We start from the raw sequence: 16,915 nt of genomic DNA, 5'->3' as shown, positions 1-16,915 counted from the left end.
GTGTGTACGTGTGCGCGGGGTCAGGTCCTGGGCTGAGATCATTGTCACAGGGTTTTCAGCAACGTGAATCTCTGTTCCTGCCCATTCAAAGCCAGCAGCGCCCCCCAGTCACTGCGAAATCAAAACGCATCTCCGCATGTCACCAGAATCACAGTCTCCCCTCCCAGAACCCCTCAGTTAACGCTTCAAACACTAACCCGCCAGGTGGGTACAATTCCAGCTGTGCACATGGAAGCATATGTGCCAAACTGGTTTTCTAAGGGAGAATGGGAATGACAGGAAACGTTCCCACTCTTTTTTATCTTTTTTTTTTTTTTTTGCATTTCTGTATTGCGTAAAATTTTGCTTCCAACCTTTATGAACTTTGCCATCAGAAAAAACCCGACGGAGCTATTCTGGAAAATGATGTGTCCGGGCTCCCCCTAGCGCGCGTGTTTGTTTTGTTCCTTTCAAGGAGCGTTCAATTCTGCGCTGGGAAACCTGGAATTCCGGTTTTTTAAAGGCCGAGTCAGCTCCGCGCGCGTGCAGAGACCGGCCTTGCAGCGCCGCCTACCGGCGGCTCCGGCACCCCGCTCGGCCCAGCCCTACAGCCGTCCTCACCTCCGCCTGCACCGCCGCCCTGTGGCCAAGGGCGGTACTTCGCCCTCCGGGAGGCGATGGGGAACCAGGGCGCAGGGGTCACGGCTGCAGGGGCCCCTAACCTTTGGACCATTGACCGCTTGGGCTGTCTGAGAAAACTTATGGACCCCCTTTCAGAGCAATGGTCTTTTAAATATACGAAATGAAATACATACACTTAAGAGAAAACCAATAATACTGAAGTGGTTATCAAAATATTTATAATTGTGTAACATAGTAATAAACGTGCTTCATTAGCGCTTTAAATAACCAGCTCTAGTGGTGGGTCCGGTAACTAATTATTTTCCGAGCACTAAGGAGCACACTTGATATTTCGAGCTATGGGCGACAACTTGATGTGTCAGTGTCTGTAATTTTTTATTGGTGACAGGCGTAGCTAACACTCAGAAGGAAAAGATAAATGCTATAGTCAATATGTAATTTTTAAAGGGTAGTGAAAGTCAGTATGTAATTTTTTCACATCCAAATTCATGGACTCCCGGAATGCTACACACAGACCCCGCGGGGCGCACCGCTGGCGGGGTGGTTAAGACCCCCTGGAGGGGTGCGGCTTTGAGAGGGGCGCTTAGGAGGGTTTTAGGGCGGGGAGGGGGAGGTGAGCCGCGGGGCTGTAAGGAAAGGGAAGGCAGAGGCGCCTCCCCTCCCTTCCTCGTCCTGATCGGGCACATCTGGAGGAAGTCAAAGCCGCGCGGCCCAGAGAGGAGCTCCCAGTTCCCGGCGTGTGCTCCGCGGGTCCAGCGCCCACCATGCGGCCCCTGGTCCTGCTGTGGGGCTGCCTCGTGCTCCCAGGTGAGATGGAGCAGGGGGAGTGGTGGAGGGATGTGGGGCTCATCCCCGAGCTCGCCCCTCGGGTCCACAGAGAGAGGACCTCCTGAACCAACGTTTTCTTTCCCCAACGCGCGCTGGTGTGACCCAGCCCCGCTGTGGGCTCCTCGCAGGCTTCACCCCACCCCACTGGTCCTCAGCCCTCAGAGGGGCCGCCACTTGCTGTTTCTGGAATCCAGAGCCAGATCTTCTCCCAGACCCATGGGTACCAACCCCTTCGGGGCTGGGTGGCTGAGAGAGAAGCTTTACCTCCCTCGTCCTTTCCCTATTCTGCACCAAGCCTGGAGCCCACCAGACACGCCTATATGGTTGCCGTGTTAAACTCAGCAAATATTTCTTGAACCTCTGCTATACCACTCACAACAACCCTGAGAGACACAGAATTATCCCATTTCATCAGTTCACAGGCCTGCTTTTCTTTCTTTCTTACTTTCTTTCTTACTTTCTTTCTTTCTCTCTTTCTTACCTTTTAACATAAAAAATCAGGATGCATCTTACAACTGATGTCAGTTGTTCAGTCGAAAATGTTTTTTGTTAGTGGTATGCAAAATTATGGTACATCTTACATATGATAGCATCTTAATTCAATGAAATAGGACATTATCGTCATCTATAGATGAGAAAACTCAGAGGTCCAGAGAGGTCAAGCGACTTCCTCAGGGTCACACAGCTATGTAGTGGCAGTGCTGGGATTCAAACTCCGGGCTGTCTGAATCTAGAGCTTCCCTTCAACATACCAGGTTTGGGGAAGCAGCCACAGCTCTGTCCCAAGGTCCCCTGGTGGGGAAAGGGAGTACCAGGTCTTACAGGGCTGCCCCCAGAAGGGGATGACTCAGGAGGTGCCTCCTGGTCTTGACCCTGGTACTTGAATCCAGGGAATTCCGACCTTCATCCCTGCTGTGGTTTCAGGTTATGGAGTCCTGGTGGGCCCGAAGGAGATCAGCGGATTTGAAGGTGACACCTTGTCCCTGCAGTGCACCTACGGGGAGGAGCTGAAGAAGCACAAGAAATACTGGTGCAGGGAGGGCGGTCTCCTGATCTCCCGCTGCTCAGGCACTATCTATGCGGAAGAAGACGGCCAAGAGAGGACGGCAGGCAGGGTGTCCGTCTGGGACAGCCCCGAGGAGCTCACGCTCACCGTGACCCTGAGGAACCTCACCCTGCAGGACGCCGGGAAGTACTGGTGTGGGGTCTCAAGACTGGGCTTTGACTGGAGTTTCTTGGTGTCTCTGCGCGTCCTTCCAGGTAACACATGTCTCTCCTTCCCGGGCTGGGGGACAGGAGATGCAGACGGGAGGAGGGAGTGTGGGTGGGTAATCACTGGTGGACTCGGTTTCCCCGTCGCAAGGGGGCGTAATGCTCGCACCAACCTCATCAGGGGTCTGGAGGACTCGGTGAGATGGCAGAGGTCCAGTGCTCAGCAGCATCGGGGGCACAGACGGTGTCACCCGAGCCTCGGCTGCTCTGTCACTCCTGCTGCCCAAGGTCACAGTAGGTAGCAGAGCAGGATTGAACGCAGACCTGTCTCCTTCATGCTCAGGGCCTTTCCTCTCTGCCCAGATCGGGGAGAGAGATTGCCATGGGCTGGGGACAAGATGGACATGCCACAGAATAGAAAGACTCCCTCCCTGGGGTCAGAGAGATTCCTGAGGATTCCTCAGGCTCGGCCCACCATCAGTGCCTCTGGGACCCGCTCCACAGCGACACCTAAGCCATGGCCACACTGGCCTCATCCTGCTGTGGCCTCAGCTCTCCCTTCTGGCCTCCCCTTCCCCAGATCTTCAAGTCCCGAGGGCAGGTGCGAGCAGTGCCTGGGGACCAGCCTCGGAGGGGCTTGTGGGGCTCGGGGACACTAGGGGGCTGGGGCTGGAGCCATGGGGCCCGGGCTGGGGCTGGAGCCCCTCTCTGGGTGCCCAGAATCCCACCTGGACCTGCTGAGCAGAGGAGAAGGAAGCCAGAGAGGGCCCAGGGGAATGGACAGCCCCAGTCTGCCGGCCGGTGAGGGCGAGGTCAGTCTTTGTGTCCCACTTCACAGATGGGAGACCAAGGCTCCAAGAGATGAAATGATTTTCCTCTAATCTCCTGGCAGGAAGTGGTGGCGCTGGGATTCGAATGCAGGTCCCTTCAGGCATTGGTGTCTGCTCTGTCCCTCTCCTGGCCCCATCGCTCGGATTCATCCCATCCCCAGGCCCATCCCCACTGCCAGGTCCCCGTCAGCCGTGGGACTTCATTTTAATTTAAGGAAATAAAGATAAACTCAGCAAGTAATAACAGCAGCACCAAAAACACATTGAACTTGTTCTCCATTATTTACAAGATTCTATGATCTCTTCCCGTTCTTATCAGTATTCAGACCTCATTTTTACCTAGTGTGATCAATTTGACCTATATTTTCGGCTCTCCTGTTTTTATTCTCACCCTCATTTATAATCATTTATTCATGTATAATATCTGCAGAATTATATTAGCCTCCTGTATCAGACCTTGTGGGCCTCTCTCTGATGACAGTTGGGGTTTTGAAAATAAAGAAGGCTAAAAATGTTTAGCCACTGGCAGAGGAGACTCTGACTTGTAGTGCCTGCCAATTTCTGTGGTGTAAATGCCCCTGGCTTGGCCAATTTCCAGCTACTAACAGTTTAACAACTGGCTCCCCAAATCCCTGAGAAGTGAATGCTCAGCTCTCCCGAGCCAGCATGAGCCGTCTCCAGCACACCATTGAGTCTGGGGAAATGTTAGAAGAATTTCTAGGAAGGTCAGAACAAGACCAGAGGACCCACTATCATTTCTTTTGTTCACCATTGCCTGGAGGCCCTAGGCAATGAAATATGGCAAGGTAAAGAAGTATAAAGATTGGAAAAGAAAAAATAAATGCTCTTTATCTGCAGAAGATTTGATCATCTACTCAGAAACGTTGGAGAAGAACTGGCCTGGTATCACAAGAGAGAGTGGCAGGGAGCGGGAGAGTGTGAGGGCATGAAGGCAGAAGGGGCCGACTGATGGACGTGGGGGAGCCCGGAGCTCGGTGGCTCCTGGGGATTTGGCCACACGGGGTTTCTGCCCACTGCACTGGGCACAGAGAATAGGCGTTTTGCCCTTGAGGGGTCCCAGCCTAGTGGGGAGACCCAGGAAACGACCTGTTGCAGCATCACTGGGTATCAGCTGCCTCGACGGTGCGCAGGGTACTGTGGGCACACAAAGGACAGGGATTTGCTCCTTCTGGGGAAGGCGTTAGGGAGGAGTTGACTTGTGAGCTGGCCCCGGAGGACAGAACGAAGTGTGTTAGGCAGAGATGGAAAGGAAAAGCATCGCACACAGAGGAACAGTATGTCAGAGTCGTGGAAGCGGGCTGGAAGCTCACTTCATTGGGAATAGAGCCGACTGCGTATGGCTGGCGCACCGGATGGGGAAGAGGTGAAGCTGACAAGGTGGGTTGAAGTCTGAGTTTGAAAGGCACGCTAAAAAGTTGGAACTTCACTTATAGGCACTGGGGAGCCACTGGCTGTTCTGAAGCAGGGAGCGATGCGATCCAAGATGTATTTTAGAGACAGAGCTGGCATTGGTGTGAAAGTGGCATAGAAAGGGCAGACTGGTGGGCAGTTGGAGGACAAAAGAGGCAGAAGGTCTGAGCTAAGCAGGAAGCCAAGGGGACTGCAGAAGGGGAAGAATCAGCTGGAATCTCCTGTGCGTGGCTCCTGAGTGGCTGGGGAGAGAAGAGGCGATGCTCTGAGCAGAGGTGGGGGTGCGAAAGCGCTGGCTGCTCCCAGGACAGGAAATCTGGCTCAGAGCAGTGATCCTCTCTCCCCTGAGACCAGCCTCTCTCCTTCCTCTAGGTCCCTGCTGTCTTCCCTCCCCCACGCCCTCCTTCCAGCCTCTTGCCACAAGGAGCCTCCAGCCCAAGGCAAAAACTTGGCAAACGCAGCCCCCAGAATTGAGTGAGTGAATGGTTTCCCTGCCCCTCCTCTGCTCTTTTTTAAAGAAACATCCAGTGAATGCCTGCCTGGTGCCAGACACTTTATGGCCCTCACATCCTGGAGCTGGACTCTCAGCCCAGGAACCGGAGGCTCAGACGGGTTGGGCCACTTGCTCAAGGTCACACAGGAAGCAGCAGAGCTAGAAAGTAGACCCAGCCTGTGCCCTGTGTGCTCCCCCTGGGGTCTGAGGGGAGAGAGGAGAGGCTGGGCCTTGGGCTCTGGGCTCTGGACTGGTCCCTGCCACCCTGCCCTGCCGACCCCATGGCTGTTGAAGGAGCTCAGCCCTTCCCGAGGCCTAGGTGGTGAGTGGGCATGTGATGGTGACATGAGGACCTTCCGGTGAGGGCAGAGGTGCCAGTTGGCTGGGACTGTAGGCGGGGCAGGAAGGTGTCTGCTTAGTGGTCCCTGGAATGGATCATGGAGGTGGGGGTGATTGCGTCTCCTGGCAGAGAGAACAGGCTGCCGGCCCGAAAAGGGGCTGGAAGCTCTGCAGAGGCCTGGGGCGAGCCTGAGGGGTGGCCTGCTCCCTTCAAATGGCTTCATCTAGGCCTCTGTTTGCTTCCTGGGGTGTCTTCTAGCTGCAAATGTTCTGAGACATTATTCTCAGGGAGCCTAGGGTTCAGAGGTCAAGGGTCAGAGGTCTGGGGAGGCTGGGATTCAAGGGTCAGGGAAGGAGCTGAGGCACTGCTTTTGGACTTGTAGCTTCTCCTGGTCTCCACCCGACAGTCACCACAGCCAAGCAGAAGACAGGGGCCGAGGCCTCTCCGTTCACAGGGACCTCCGCGTCCAGGCACACGCAAGCCTCCCCGTACGCGGGAACCGCTCCGTACGCAGGGACCTCTCCTCACGCAGTGACCTCTCCGTTCACGGGGACCCCTCCTCACGAAGCCACCTCTCCTCATGCAGGGACCTCCCGCCCAGCCACGCAGCTGGACTCCACCTCGGCAGAGACCAGTCTTGTCCCCAGCAGCCGCAGCTCCAAGTCCAGGTGAGCCCTTGGTCTCCTTTCAGGCCATCCCCAAACCACAAGGAGCCTTTGAGCAAATAGAAACCTGACACTCCTTCCTCCAGGCAAACACGGCTTCTGGTCGTGGCCACAGCTCGTAGCACAGAGGGCAGACTCAGTCCCCATCCCCCTCAGCAGGGCCCTCGAGTCGGGGACAGCCTACACTCAGGGACCAGCAGCCCCGTTGCTGGACACACAGGCCCACCACGGTGAAGGGTCCACCGCGGCCGCAGTTCCCACCTCTCTCCCTGCTTCCGCTTCAGGGACAGCCACCCAGTTCAGTAGCTTTCGCCTGTCCACTTTGCACTGGACCTGGTGCCAAGCATGTGTGGGACCCTCTCCCTGGTCTAACGGGCGAACATAGCAAGCAAACTGGAGAGGCTTAGAGGCAGCACGACAATGTCTGTGCTGTCCCGAGACACAGCCTCAGAAGCCTGCATCAAATGACCTTGCAGCCCCTCACCTCATGACCGAAGACACCAGCGGGACAGACCCCCCACAGGAAGAGACAAAGGGTAGCTGGCGCACACATTTCCCGAGGGAGTTTCTTAGAGACCGAGGGACTAATCAACAGCCCTGGGCCTTGCCTCCCCCACATGTAGACGTCGGCATCTCTGACCTTGTTTGATGTACAACCAAGACATTCTTGTTTGTGTACCTTCCGTGTATAATCCAGAGAAAAGCCCGGATGTCCTCTCTCTTTTTTGACATTATGAACTCTGGTTGTAAGGCATTTGTCCTGCCCTCTTCCCTGTATGTGCACTGTTTGTGCAAGAGTCGCAGCTGCACTTAGACTCAGACGCCTCAGAGCAGGTCCTCAGAATATGCTGTTGAATTGTTTCCCGGGGTTCAAACTCCTCACTTGCGTTATCAAATAAACTCCCTTAATTAACCTTTACCCAGACTCTTCCTTTCAGTCGACATAAGAAAATTTTCTTTCTTACCCACCTGGAGTCCCAGCCTGCAGGGTTGGCTCTAGGGGGTTGTATATAACTGTGCTCGGGTGCTGACATCCAGGTAGCTGCTGGCAAGTTCAGACCCGGCCGAAAGTGTCTCCTGGGGTTGGCGACGGGGGCTGAGGTCCCTTCCATTGGGACCGACCAGGCATTGTGGTCCCTGGTGCCCTCTGATCTCCTTGGGAAGACAAGGGACATGGCTGGGACTCAGAATGAGAATGCCGAGGTGCACGACGTGCCACTGATATCTGGTGACAGCCACCGGGCTCCTTCCGTCCCTCCCGCAGGGTGTCCATCCCCATGGTCCGCATCTTGGCCCCGGTCCTGGTGCTGCTGAGCCTTCTGCTGACCGCAGGCCTGGCTGCCCTCAGCAGGTACCTGCTCCGGCGGAGGAAGGAAGGTGAGCAGGGCAGACGGGAGGGCGTGGGAGGGTCTGGGCCACTGCAGGTCCAACTCCTTGCCTGAGGGCTGACTATAGGGAGGAGCACAGGACCGAGGACTTGAACTTGAGCAGGACAGACATCATGGCCCCACATCTACTGCTGGGTTTCTAGAGCTTCTCAGTCCCTTTCAAGGCTTGTGTTCAAATCCCAGCTCTGCCACTTTTGAGCTATGTGACCTTGGGCAGATCACCTCACTTCCCTGAGCCTCAGTCTTCCTCAGATATGGGTGCAACAGAAATAGAGTATGGGCCACATATGTAATTTAAAATTCTCCAGTAGTCACATGAAAAAAAAGTGAAAAGAAACTGGTGACGTTAGTCCTAATATATACTTTATTTAACACAATATATCCAAAACATTATCATTTCAACAGGGAATAAATATAAAAATATTAATAATACACATTCTACATTCATTTTTTTCCTTGGAAACCTGGTGTCATTCAGAGTAGTCACTTTTCCAGTGCTCCGTGGCTGGGCGTGGCTCGTGATGCCTGTGCTGGACAGCACAGATTAAGAGCATTAACAGAAATAGCAGTAATAGCAGCCATGACGGGCCAAGCATTGTTGGGTGGCTTACATTGCTTCTATCTCCTTTAACCTCCATACTGTGGAGTTAGTTAGGAACTACTTATTACAAGTTCCCCCATTTTACAGGGGAAGAAACTGAGGCACAGAGCAGCTGAGTAGCTTGCCCTGTGTTTGCACAGCTAGGAATCAGAGGCACCAGGAAGATGTGTGTGAATGCACTTTGCAAGTTGGCAATGTTGTCCCAGTGTGGTAGCCGTGGGGGGATCCTGGGCCTGCCTCCCGACTCCTCCCTGTGTCACCCCTGGGAAGAACTGTCGGCTTTACCAGTGTCCCCAGGCTCCCTCAGAGAGTCAGGGAGGACACAGCATGGGAGCGTCAGAGCCTCAGAGCCTCTTAGCACCTTGCCTCTCAAATTGTGGTCCCCAGCCAGCAGGAGTGACATCCCCTAATAGCCTGTTAGAAATGCAGACTCTCAGGTCCCACCCCCCACCTACTGAATTAGAATCTGCGTTTTAATAGAATTTCCCAGGGTCCTGTATGCACCCTGAGTTTTAAGAAGCAATGACCTAGTGCACAGAATTACGTCCCCAGCTGGTTTCTGCCCCACAGGGGGGTTCCATGTACTGATCCCAAAGGCTGGGTCATTGCCAAGGGTCCCAGCTGGAAGGGGCTACTCTGCCCAGACTGCCTGCCACCTCCCTCGGGGAAGCCCAGGTGCACGGGCCGCTCCTCTTCTGTGGGAGCAGCTGCAGGCTACTCCTGGCTGCCCCTGGCTTCAAGGTGCGGCTTCCCGTCTCTTTCAGCTCAACTGGCCGCCGAGACACAGAGGATGGAGAAGGTGCACCTCCCACACTCGGTAAGGAAGGAGGCGGGGCTGGAAGGCAGGCGCCTGGGCCCCCCCTCTGCTGCTCCCTGCCTGGTCCTCCACCACTGACCTCAAGGCCTGGCTTGTTTCCCACCTCTGGGGAGTCTGTGTGAGCCCCGAGACCAGCCCTTCAGGCTGTGAGCCAGCAGAGTCCCCTCCATCACCCCAACTTCCCAGCAGGTGCCAGGCAGGGCTCCTCCCCAGGCCCAGCGCCCTCTGCCCATTGGAGAACATCAGAGCTGGATCCAGGGAAGGCCTTTGACATCATCTAGTCAGACTTCCTCTAGATTTGGTGCAAACCCTCCTTCAGAACACCTGGCAGGGGCCTCCTTCATGCCAATCCTAACAGAAACCTCTCGGGGGGCCCAGGAACGTGAATTTTAAACACAGCCCCCAGGGATTCTGACGGCACACCAGAGTATGACAACTTCAGACTCTAGTCTGCTTTTGCAGAAGAGGAAACAGAGCCCAGATAGGGTAAAAGTCTTACCCAAGGCCACACAGCAGATGGTAGCCCAAATAGAGAGCAGGAGCCAGATTTCTCGACTCTCATCTCTCTTCTTTCCAGAACACCCTAATGTTTTCTTTGAGCTTTCCTCTGCTCTGAGACCAAGGTGGTGTGGCTGCCCTGAGACCCAGGCCAAGGGTGACACTCTGGGGACCATGGGGTAGAAAGAATGTGAGTCCCTGTGCCCATCTTCCTGGACAGGGGAGCCTGCCTACTGCAGGGCCCTTCCCTGACCCCACAAAGAGAGACTGTCCCTCCACACACGGCACTCCTACAGGCAGGGCTGCAGAATCACACTCAGGGAGCTAGCCCACCTGCACCCCATCGCCCCCCCACCTGCACCGCCCCCCCCCCCCCCCCCACCTCCAGCCCTCCTCTCCTCCCTTGGCTGTTTACTGAGATGCCTCCACTCTGATTTCCTTAAATGTGAGCACAGGAAAAGAGGACTACCTCTCCTTTCCTGGCGCCAGCGAGGACAAAAGACTCAGGCCCCATCCCCTAGGGATGGGCTGGGGTGGGAACGTGGTGCTGGACCTTGGCTCAGGAAGCTCCACAAGGCCAATGGTGGGAAAGGTCCTGGCAATGCCACTGCCACCGCCAGAGCCCGGCCTCCTGGGGCTCACCCCACCCCACTCCACAAGAGGGTCTGGGGAAGGAGGGAGAGCGTCCATGGCCATGGGGAGGACAAGAGGGCCTGAGGCCAGTGCCCTGTGGGAGGGCCAGGAAAGGGCACAGGGCCAGCGGGAAGAGGGGCTGGGGGGGCAGCCCCTTGTTGGGGAAGGATGGAGAGAGTCAGGGGAAGACCCTGTGAATGTGGCTGGCTGAGAGGTTTTGCTTTTCTTTGGTTTATTTCCCTTTTGGCTTCTCTGTAGTTTTTAGCAGAGTCTGGAGGCAGAACTGAACGCGTTTGGGGTTTTCTTTGCCCACATTCAGGTCAAAGAGGGAAGGGGATGCTCTGCCAGAGAGCCCCAGGGGGTGTGAAAACTCAGAGGGAAGCGTTAGGGGTCAGACCAGCATTTTCCTTCCCCAGAGAGCCATTTCTAGAAGTGCTCCTTTCACCCTTTTCTTGAACACCTACTGTGTGCCAGGGGCTTTCCATAGGTCATTAAATCTTCATCACCCCTGCATGAGCCAGGTGTAATTATTATTTCCCCCTTCTTAGAAAATACCATGTAGAGGCTCAGAGAGGATAAGTAACTTGCCCATAGCAACCCAGCCTGAAAGAGGCAGAACTAGGAAAACTCACTGAGGTCTGCGGGGTGGCCGCAGTGCCCTGTGCTCCTGCCCCCCCACATCCAAGAGCAAGGGGTCTGAGGGCTGCAACCAACTCCTCGGCCCAAGAGTCTCCCCAGACTCAGGAGAAGGCCCATCCTGGGGCCATGGGCGTGGGGTGGCCGGGGCCCTGACTCCTGGAATGGCCCAGGTGGGAGAGCGGGGCTTGGGGCAGGACGCACCCCAGCTTCTCCAGGCTTCCCTGTGGCATCTTCGCTACTATTTTCTGGTGTCCAGAAGCAGAGGTTCTCATGTATATCTCGAGTACCCATCACCCCAGAAAATGCCTCCGGTTGTCCACGGTGTGGCAGAGGAACCAATGAGAGATCGAGACCCACAGTGGACGCAGGGCAGTGGTCCTGGCCGCTGCCTACATGTGTGGTTTGGTCTCTGTGCCATGAGGTTCCTTCCTCAGATTCAGCCATCCTTGAGTGGGTGACACTTCCGTGGCTGCCGGTGGTCAGTGGTCAGCAGTGTGGGTTTCGACTGAATCACAAAGCTGTAAATACGGGATTCGTAGGAAGTGGACTTGATGTCGGGGGTCCTCTGGTCCAGCCCAGCTCTGCCATGTCCTCACCATAGGTGAGGCATTTGTCACCATAGGTGACGGCATTTGTGAAATCTCCTTTCCTCTTCCCCCATTCCTTTGTCCCCGCATCCCCCCAGTCATTTCTCATTCGAGGAATTCTGCTCTGATTTTTATCTTGTAAGACTGCAGGTGTCACCAGAGATGACTCAAACAGCCACCTCTGCCCCCAACACCTGCAGCAAGGGTATTGACAGAAGCAGGGGGCCCATGACAAGGGACAAGGAGATAAAGAGAAGTGTGCAGCATGCCCTGCCAGGATGGCAGCATAGTATAGGAAAAGAGCTTGGGTCTAAGGTCAAATGGTCATGAATACAAGGCCCAGCTCAGCTGCTCGCCAGCTGTGTCACTTCTGGCAAGTTATAGCACCTCTCTGAGCCTCAGTTTCCCATCTCACAGGGTTGTGGCTAGGGGTGAGTGAGGTGAGACACCTCTAGGTGTCCAGAAAGTGGGAGCTTCTTTCTTTGACTTCAGTGCCCATCGGGCCATGGGATTTGCTGGCCAGGGCACCTGAGGACAGCTGTGCCCTTGGGAGGCTTGCCTTGGGCCTCCACCAGCTCCACCTCTGCTCTGCCCAGATGCTAGGACAAGGAAGGAGGGGGTGGAGGGGCCTGGCTTTCTGAGCTGAGGACCGGTTGGGGCAGCGGGGGCCGGGGCTGGAGATGGGCTTCCCCGCTCACTCTGGACTACCCACGTCTCTTCCCTGGGCTTCAGTTTCCTCATCTGATCAAGGAGGAGTTGCTCAGACTGATGATGTCTTAAGAATTCTTCCTGTGTTGTTTGTTATTCATGAATCTTTGAGGCGTCCGACTTTGCTGTCTCCAGGCTTGTTAGAAAGAACATGCAGCCTGTGCGTTCTTTCTGCTTAAAGGATAGAAATAACAAGAATGAACAATAATGAAAACAAATGATCCAAAAAAATCATTCCAGGAGTTCCCAGTTGTTGAGTGATAAAACATTATCATGAATATTCATTACAACCCTGAGGGGAAAAGTCGTATCCCCATTTGACCTCTGAGGAAGCCGAGCCTCAGAGAGGTTAGGCGGCTTGTCCAAGATCCCCTGAGACCAGGAAACTGGACCTGAGGACTCTGGCCCCGCAGCCCTGCTTCCTCCCCTCCACCCCGTGCTACATTTCCCTCCTCTGGTTCCACTCACAGACCATCCCTGCTGCCAAGAACGGGCGGTTTTTTCTGTTTTCGTTTTTGTTTTTTAAAGATTTTATTTTTCCTTTTTCTCCCAAAGCCCCCCTAGTACATAGTTGTGTATTTTTTAGTTGTGAGTCCTTCTAGTTGTGGCATGTGGGATGTCACCTCAGCATGGCCTGATGAGCGGTACCATGTCCACGCCCAGGATCCGAACCGGCAAAACCCTGGGCCGCCAAAGCAGGGCGCTGGAACTTAACCACTCGGCCACGGGGCCGGCCCAAGAATGGGCTGTTCTGACCCATCTCTGTTTCAGCCGCTGGAGAACTGCTGGGTCCAGGAGTGCGCCAAGATCAACACTGCAGGGCCTGCTGGGCCTCGAGCCAGCCCCCAGCCCTCCTCCAGTCCCTGCAGGGACATCGGGTGCCTAAGCCAGGTGGGACAGAGGGCCCTGGGAGCCCAGAGTCACCTAGCCTGGCTCCTCTGACAATGCAGGGAAGTGGGGACCTCCTTCCTCAGCATCCGCTCCCCAAACTCCGCTGCCCTGCATCCACCCACCTGCCCCACCACAACCATAGGCTTGGGCCATTTCGCTCGGGAAACCAGGGCTGTTGACTTTACCTCCTCTTTTTCCCTGATCCAGAAAATTCTTGAATAGCTTGTCAGGAGTCACAGCTTAAAGAGCTCTGGGCTGGCAGGATTCCAACATCTGCAGCCAGAACCTGGTATGAGGCCATGAGGATGCTCTCTCAGGGGATGGATGGAGGGGAGGTGGGCATGAGTCAAAGCCTGGGGGTTCTGGGGAGGAGAACTTGTTAGTTCTTGTGCTGCTTAGATGAACACAGGCCCAGACAGTGGAAAAGGCTGAGGTGGACCCAGCAGCTACCTGGAGACCCCTCAGCTCGGCTTCTCAACCCCCACTGTTGTCTTTACAGACTTCAGAGGAAGCTGAAGCCTCTTCCCGGGACCCAGAGGGGGCCACGATCCCAGGGCCTCCCCTCCACTTGTCTGAGGAGGAGCTTGACTTCTCTAAGTTCATCTCGGTCTAGCCACAGAATGCCCTCCAGGCCAGGCCTGCTGTGAAGCTGAATGGCTGGATTTGCACCTACTCTAATAAGCTTTCTGCTACAGCTTCAGAGTTCACCTGCCAGACTCCAGGGCTCCCCCTCCCCCTCCCCAGGCTCTCCTCCTGCATGCCCCAGCCTGACCTGGGAGCCTTTGTGGGCCGTGGAGCCCACAGTGGTGGCCTCACAGTTCCGGCAGAGACTGGCACCTCCCCAATGTGTTCACATCCCTGGGCAGGGCTTGCAGCTGCTGGACCTAGACTGTCACCAGGGCCAGGCAGGGCTCAGGAGAGCTGGTCTGGGCTTGTATCTGCTGCAGGAAATCCCAAGGGCCTGGGTGCCCAGCAACATGCCTCCCCCCACTCCACCCCACCTTCTCCTCCCTTCCTTCCCTCCTCAGCCTCAGCACCCCTTTCTCCTGCATAAGCTGGGGAGGAGGGAGCGTGCTGGCGTTGGACTGGGTTCTGATTTCCTGAAGCGTGGCTATGAACCACCTGCATCCCAGTCCTTCAGGAAGCTGGTGAAAAATGTGATTCCTGGGCCCAGGACTCTGCATTTCTAACAAGAGCCCAGTGATTCGAATACTCGAGTTAGAGAAGCAGTGGCCCTGTTGAACGCTCAGGTCCCTCCAGCTTTGAATCTACACTTTGTGTGTGGGGTCTCCCACCTGCCCCCTGTAGGGGTTGCTGTGCCCACGACACCATGAGCCAGCTGGGGGCTTTCCGGGGCCTGCCTGAGTCCAGATCCAGGGCAGGGGCACACCGGAAGGGGTGAATCCAGTAGGGGCAGGAGAGAGGGGACAGGGCAGGAACCTAAGGGGAACCTGAACGTGACCCTGACTCAGGCTCTCTGGAGATGGGGTGGGAGTGAGGGGTTAGAATTACAGAACTACTATTGTTTCTTTTTCTATTTTCTTTAAAAAGTGAAAGGAGGGGTTGCTCAGTATACAAAACTTAGAAAGATAGAAGAGGAGAAAAGTCAGCCATGGTCTCGCCATCGCCCGGACAATCCTCACTGCATTTTGTTGTATTTCCTTCCAGTCTTTTCCCTTCCCGTCGTTTGCTGGTGTTCTTTTACAAATATTTTGTATGTACAACTTTGTATCCTGCTTTTTTTCACTTAACTATTATATCATAAGCATTTCTCCATGTTTTTATAAACCTATTATAAATTAAATGTTTGTCGCTGTGTAATGTTTCTTCAACTTATGTCAATTCTCTCTGACTAGATATTTAACTTGTTTCTATTTTTGCTATTGTAGCTAACAGCACGGTGAACCTTTGCCCAGGCTTTGTCTGCATTTGGAGGTTTCTTTGAGGAGGATTCAGGAATGTGCAAGTGCCAGGCCCCAGGGCAGGAACCTTTTTGAAGTTACTGAGACCCACTGCTGAAAGCTTTCCCAAACGGCAGAACCAATTTCATTCCCACCAGAGCTTTTCAGTCAGTGTTTCTCCAAGTCCCCAGCAGCCTCTACACCTGTCCCTGTTGGTGTGGCAGGAGAAACCACTGAGGAATGCCCCCGCAAGGGGACACCAGGGGGCTGGGAGAGCTGGACGAGGGGGAGCCGGTCTGATGAAGCGAAGGAAGCTCACCAGAAGGTGCCAGGCAGTGCCCGACGCCCCTGGAGGGGCGAGCTCCACTTACCTTCTCTACCTGAAGAGGGAGCCCCCCGATCTGAGCTCTGGGGCTCTGCCCAGGATCTGGGCACAGTGTGTGCCCAGATGTTGGGGGGGGTAGAGAGCAACAAGTTTCAGGTGGTCTCAGACCCCAAAAGTTCACCCAAAGCAGACTTCCCCCTTGAGAAATCCCTCAGCTGGAGGCTGGTGAGAACTTTGGGAAACACGACCTAGAAAGGGAAGAATCCTCCTGCCCTCTCAGCCCGTCCGTCCGTCCGTCCTGCAGCCAGGGCTTCCTGGGGACCCGAGGTGGTCAGCCAGGTCACTCCAGTCCACCTCTTGCCCACTCTCAGACCAAGGGCCCACTAAACAGATGGGTGTCTTTTGTGAGGCAGAGCTCTCTCCAAAGCAACCTGGGATTGGCGTCCGCGGGATTCCAAGTTTCTGTGGGTTTATCAGACACTCAGGAATCATTCCGAGACTCCCCTGCTCCCACCACGGCCGTGGTGCCCACCCAGCTCCGCCCACCAGGCAGTTGGAAAGGACCACTTCCTTACCAGTTGCCACTTCAAAGTCCCCTGTCTTGATACACTTTGTTCTATGTTTGTACACCAAAATATTCCGCTCTGCCGTCTGTAGATGTGTGAGATTCTGTTCAATCCCCTTCAACAATGTAACAAGTCACTGCTCGCCCATCCTGAGAGGAAGCATTTCCCGTTTGGGGACTTGCTGAGAGGTAAAACTTCAGAAAAAACTAGGGGAACATCAAAGAGTTGCTAACATTTAGTTTTGCCAAATTGGGATATTAAATATGACAGTCATTATAAACTATTCTTTATCCTCCCATTTGTTTCTCTAAAAGAAACATTTTATCACCAAAAGGGATTATTGATAGGAAAAATGAATGATTCGAGCTCTCTCTTCCCCACCCTACCCCTCCATGAAGAATTGGATGTTATGATCCTAATCTATTGAAGCCCATTGAGGACAGATTTTCTAATTCATCCAGGAGGTTGTGGCTCGTAGTGGAAGAGAAGACAGAAGCAGAGAAGTTGGAAAGCCCCTAAGAGTGCAAGGCGGTGTGCTGTGCTTTGGGGACCTGCCCCAAAGTGAGAGGGATGTGCTTTCCATCTGTAGCCCTTTGAGAATGTGACAGGCACCCGCACTGGGAGGGGCTCTAAGGGGCTGGATCCGAGAGTGGGGCCCCCCAAGCCTGGTGCAGAAGCAGCAGGTCTGCCCGTCTTGAATGGACCACATGGTCTTATCAATTTGTACCCCAAAAAAAGCTCGCTGGGATTTTCATTGGGATTATATTGAATACACAGATCAATCTGAGGAGAACTGACATCTTAACAATATTGATTCTTGTAATCCGTGAACACAGTATAACTCTTTATTTATTTAGGTCTTCTTTAATTCCTCTTGGCAATACTTTATAGTTTCAGTGTGTAGGTCCACGACATCTTTTGTCAGATTTACCCCTGGGTTT

At 54.5% G+C, this 16,915-nt stretch overlaps 1 protein-coding gene across 15 annotated transcripts; it reads left to right on the top strand.

Annotated features, from left to right (window-relative positions):
- The first annotated feature begins 886 nt into the window (after positions 1–886).
- Positions 887–14,986, top strand: CD300LG (CD300 molecule like family member g). Of its 15 annotated transcripts, XR_001380816.3 has the most exons (9): positions 936–1,428; positions 2,374–2,709; positions 5,295–5,396; positions 6,138–6,423; positions 7,685–7,797; positions 9,174–9,226; positions 13,063–13,182; positions 13,390–13,471; positions 13,682–14,986. XR_001380816.3 is itself a non-coding variant. In XM_014739885.3 (8 exons), exons 1-8 carry the CDS (start codon positions 1,386–1,388, stop codon positions 13,793–13,795), a joined length of 963 nt encoding a protein of 320 aa, XP_014595371.1. In that variant the 5' UTR covers positions 887–1,385; the 3' UTR covers positions 13,796–14,986. The 15 variants fall into 15 exon arrangements, 14 of the variants coding, with proteins under 14 accessions (XP_014595371.1, XP_070082235.1, XP_014595357.1 ...); XM_014739885.3 differs by lacking the exon at positions 13,390–13,471 and having other exon boundaries at positions 887–1,428; positions 6,342–6,423; XM_070226134.1 differs by lacking the exon at positions 13,390–13,471 and having other exon boundaries at positions 6,162–6,423; positions 14,734–14,986.
- The last annotated feature ends 1,929 nt before the right edge of the window (positions 14,987–16,915 follow it).

The sequence above is a fragment of the Equus caballus genome, chromosome 11 (genome assembly GCF_041296265.1).
Source record: "Equus caballus isolate H_3958 breed thoroughbred chromosome 11, TB-T2T, whole genome shotgun sequence".
Classification (NCBI taxonomy): Eukaryota; Metazoa; Chordata; class Mammalia; order Perissodactyla; family Equidae; genus Equus; species Equus caballus.
The sequence above is the reverse complement of the archived record's forward strand: the minus strand, read 5'-3'. Positions and strand labels throughout refer to the sequence as shown.

What these genes read in the sequence shown, in the direction of transcription:
- CD300LG (XM_005597351.3), top strand. Translation starts at nt 1,386, where the DNA reads ATGCGGCCCCTGGTCCTGCTGTGGGGCTGCCTCGTGCTCCCAG. An exon ending in GGGCTGCCTCGTGCTCCCAG is followed by an intron (nt 1,429 to 2,373) that starts GTGAGATGGAGC and finishes CTGTGGTTTCAG; the next exon opens with GTTATGGAGTCCTGGTGGGC. An exon ending in AGCCGCAGCTCCAAGTCCAG is followed by an intron (nt 6,424 to 7,684) that starts GTGAGCCCTTGG and finishes TCCCTCCCGCAG; the next exon opens with GGTGTCCATCCCCATGGTCC.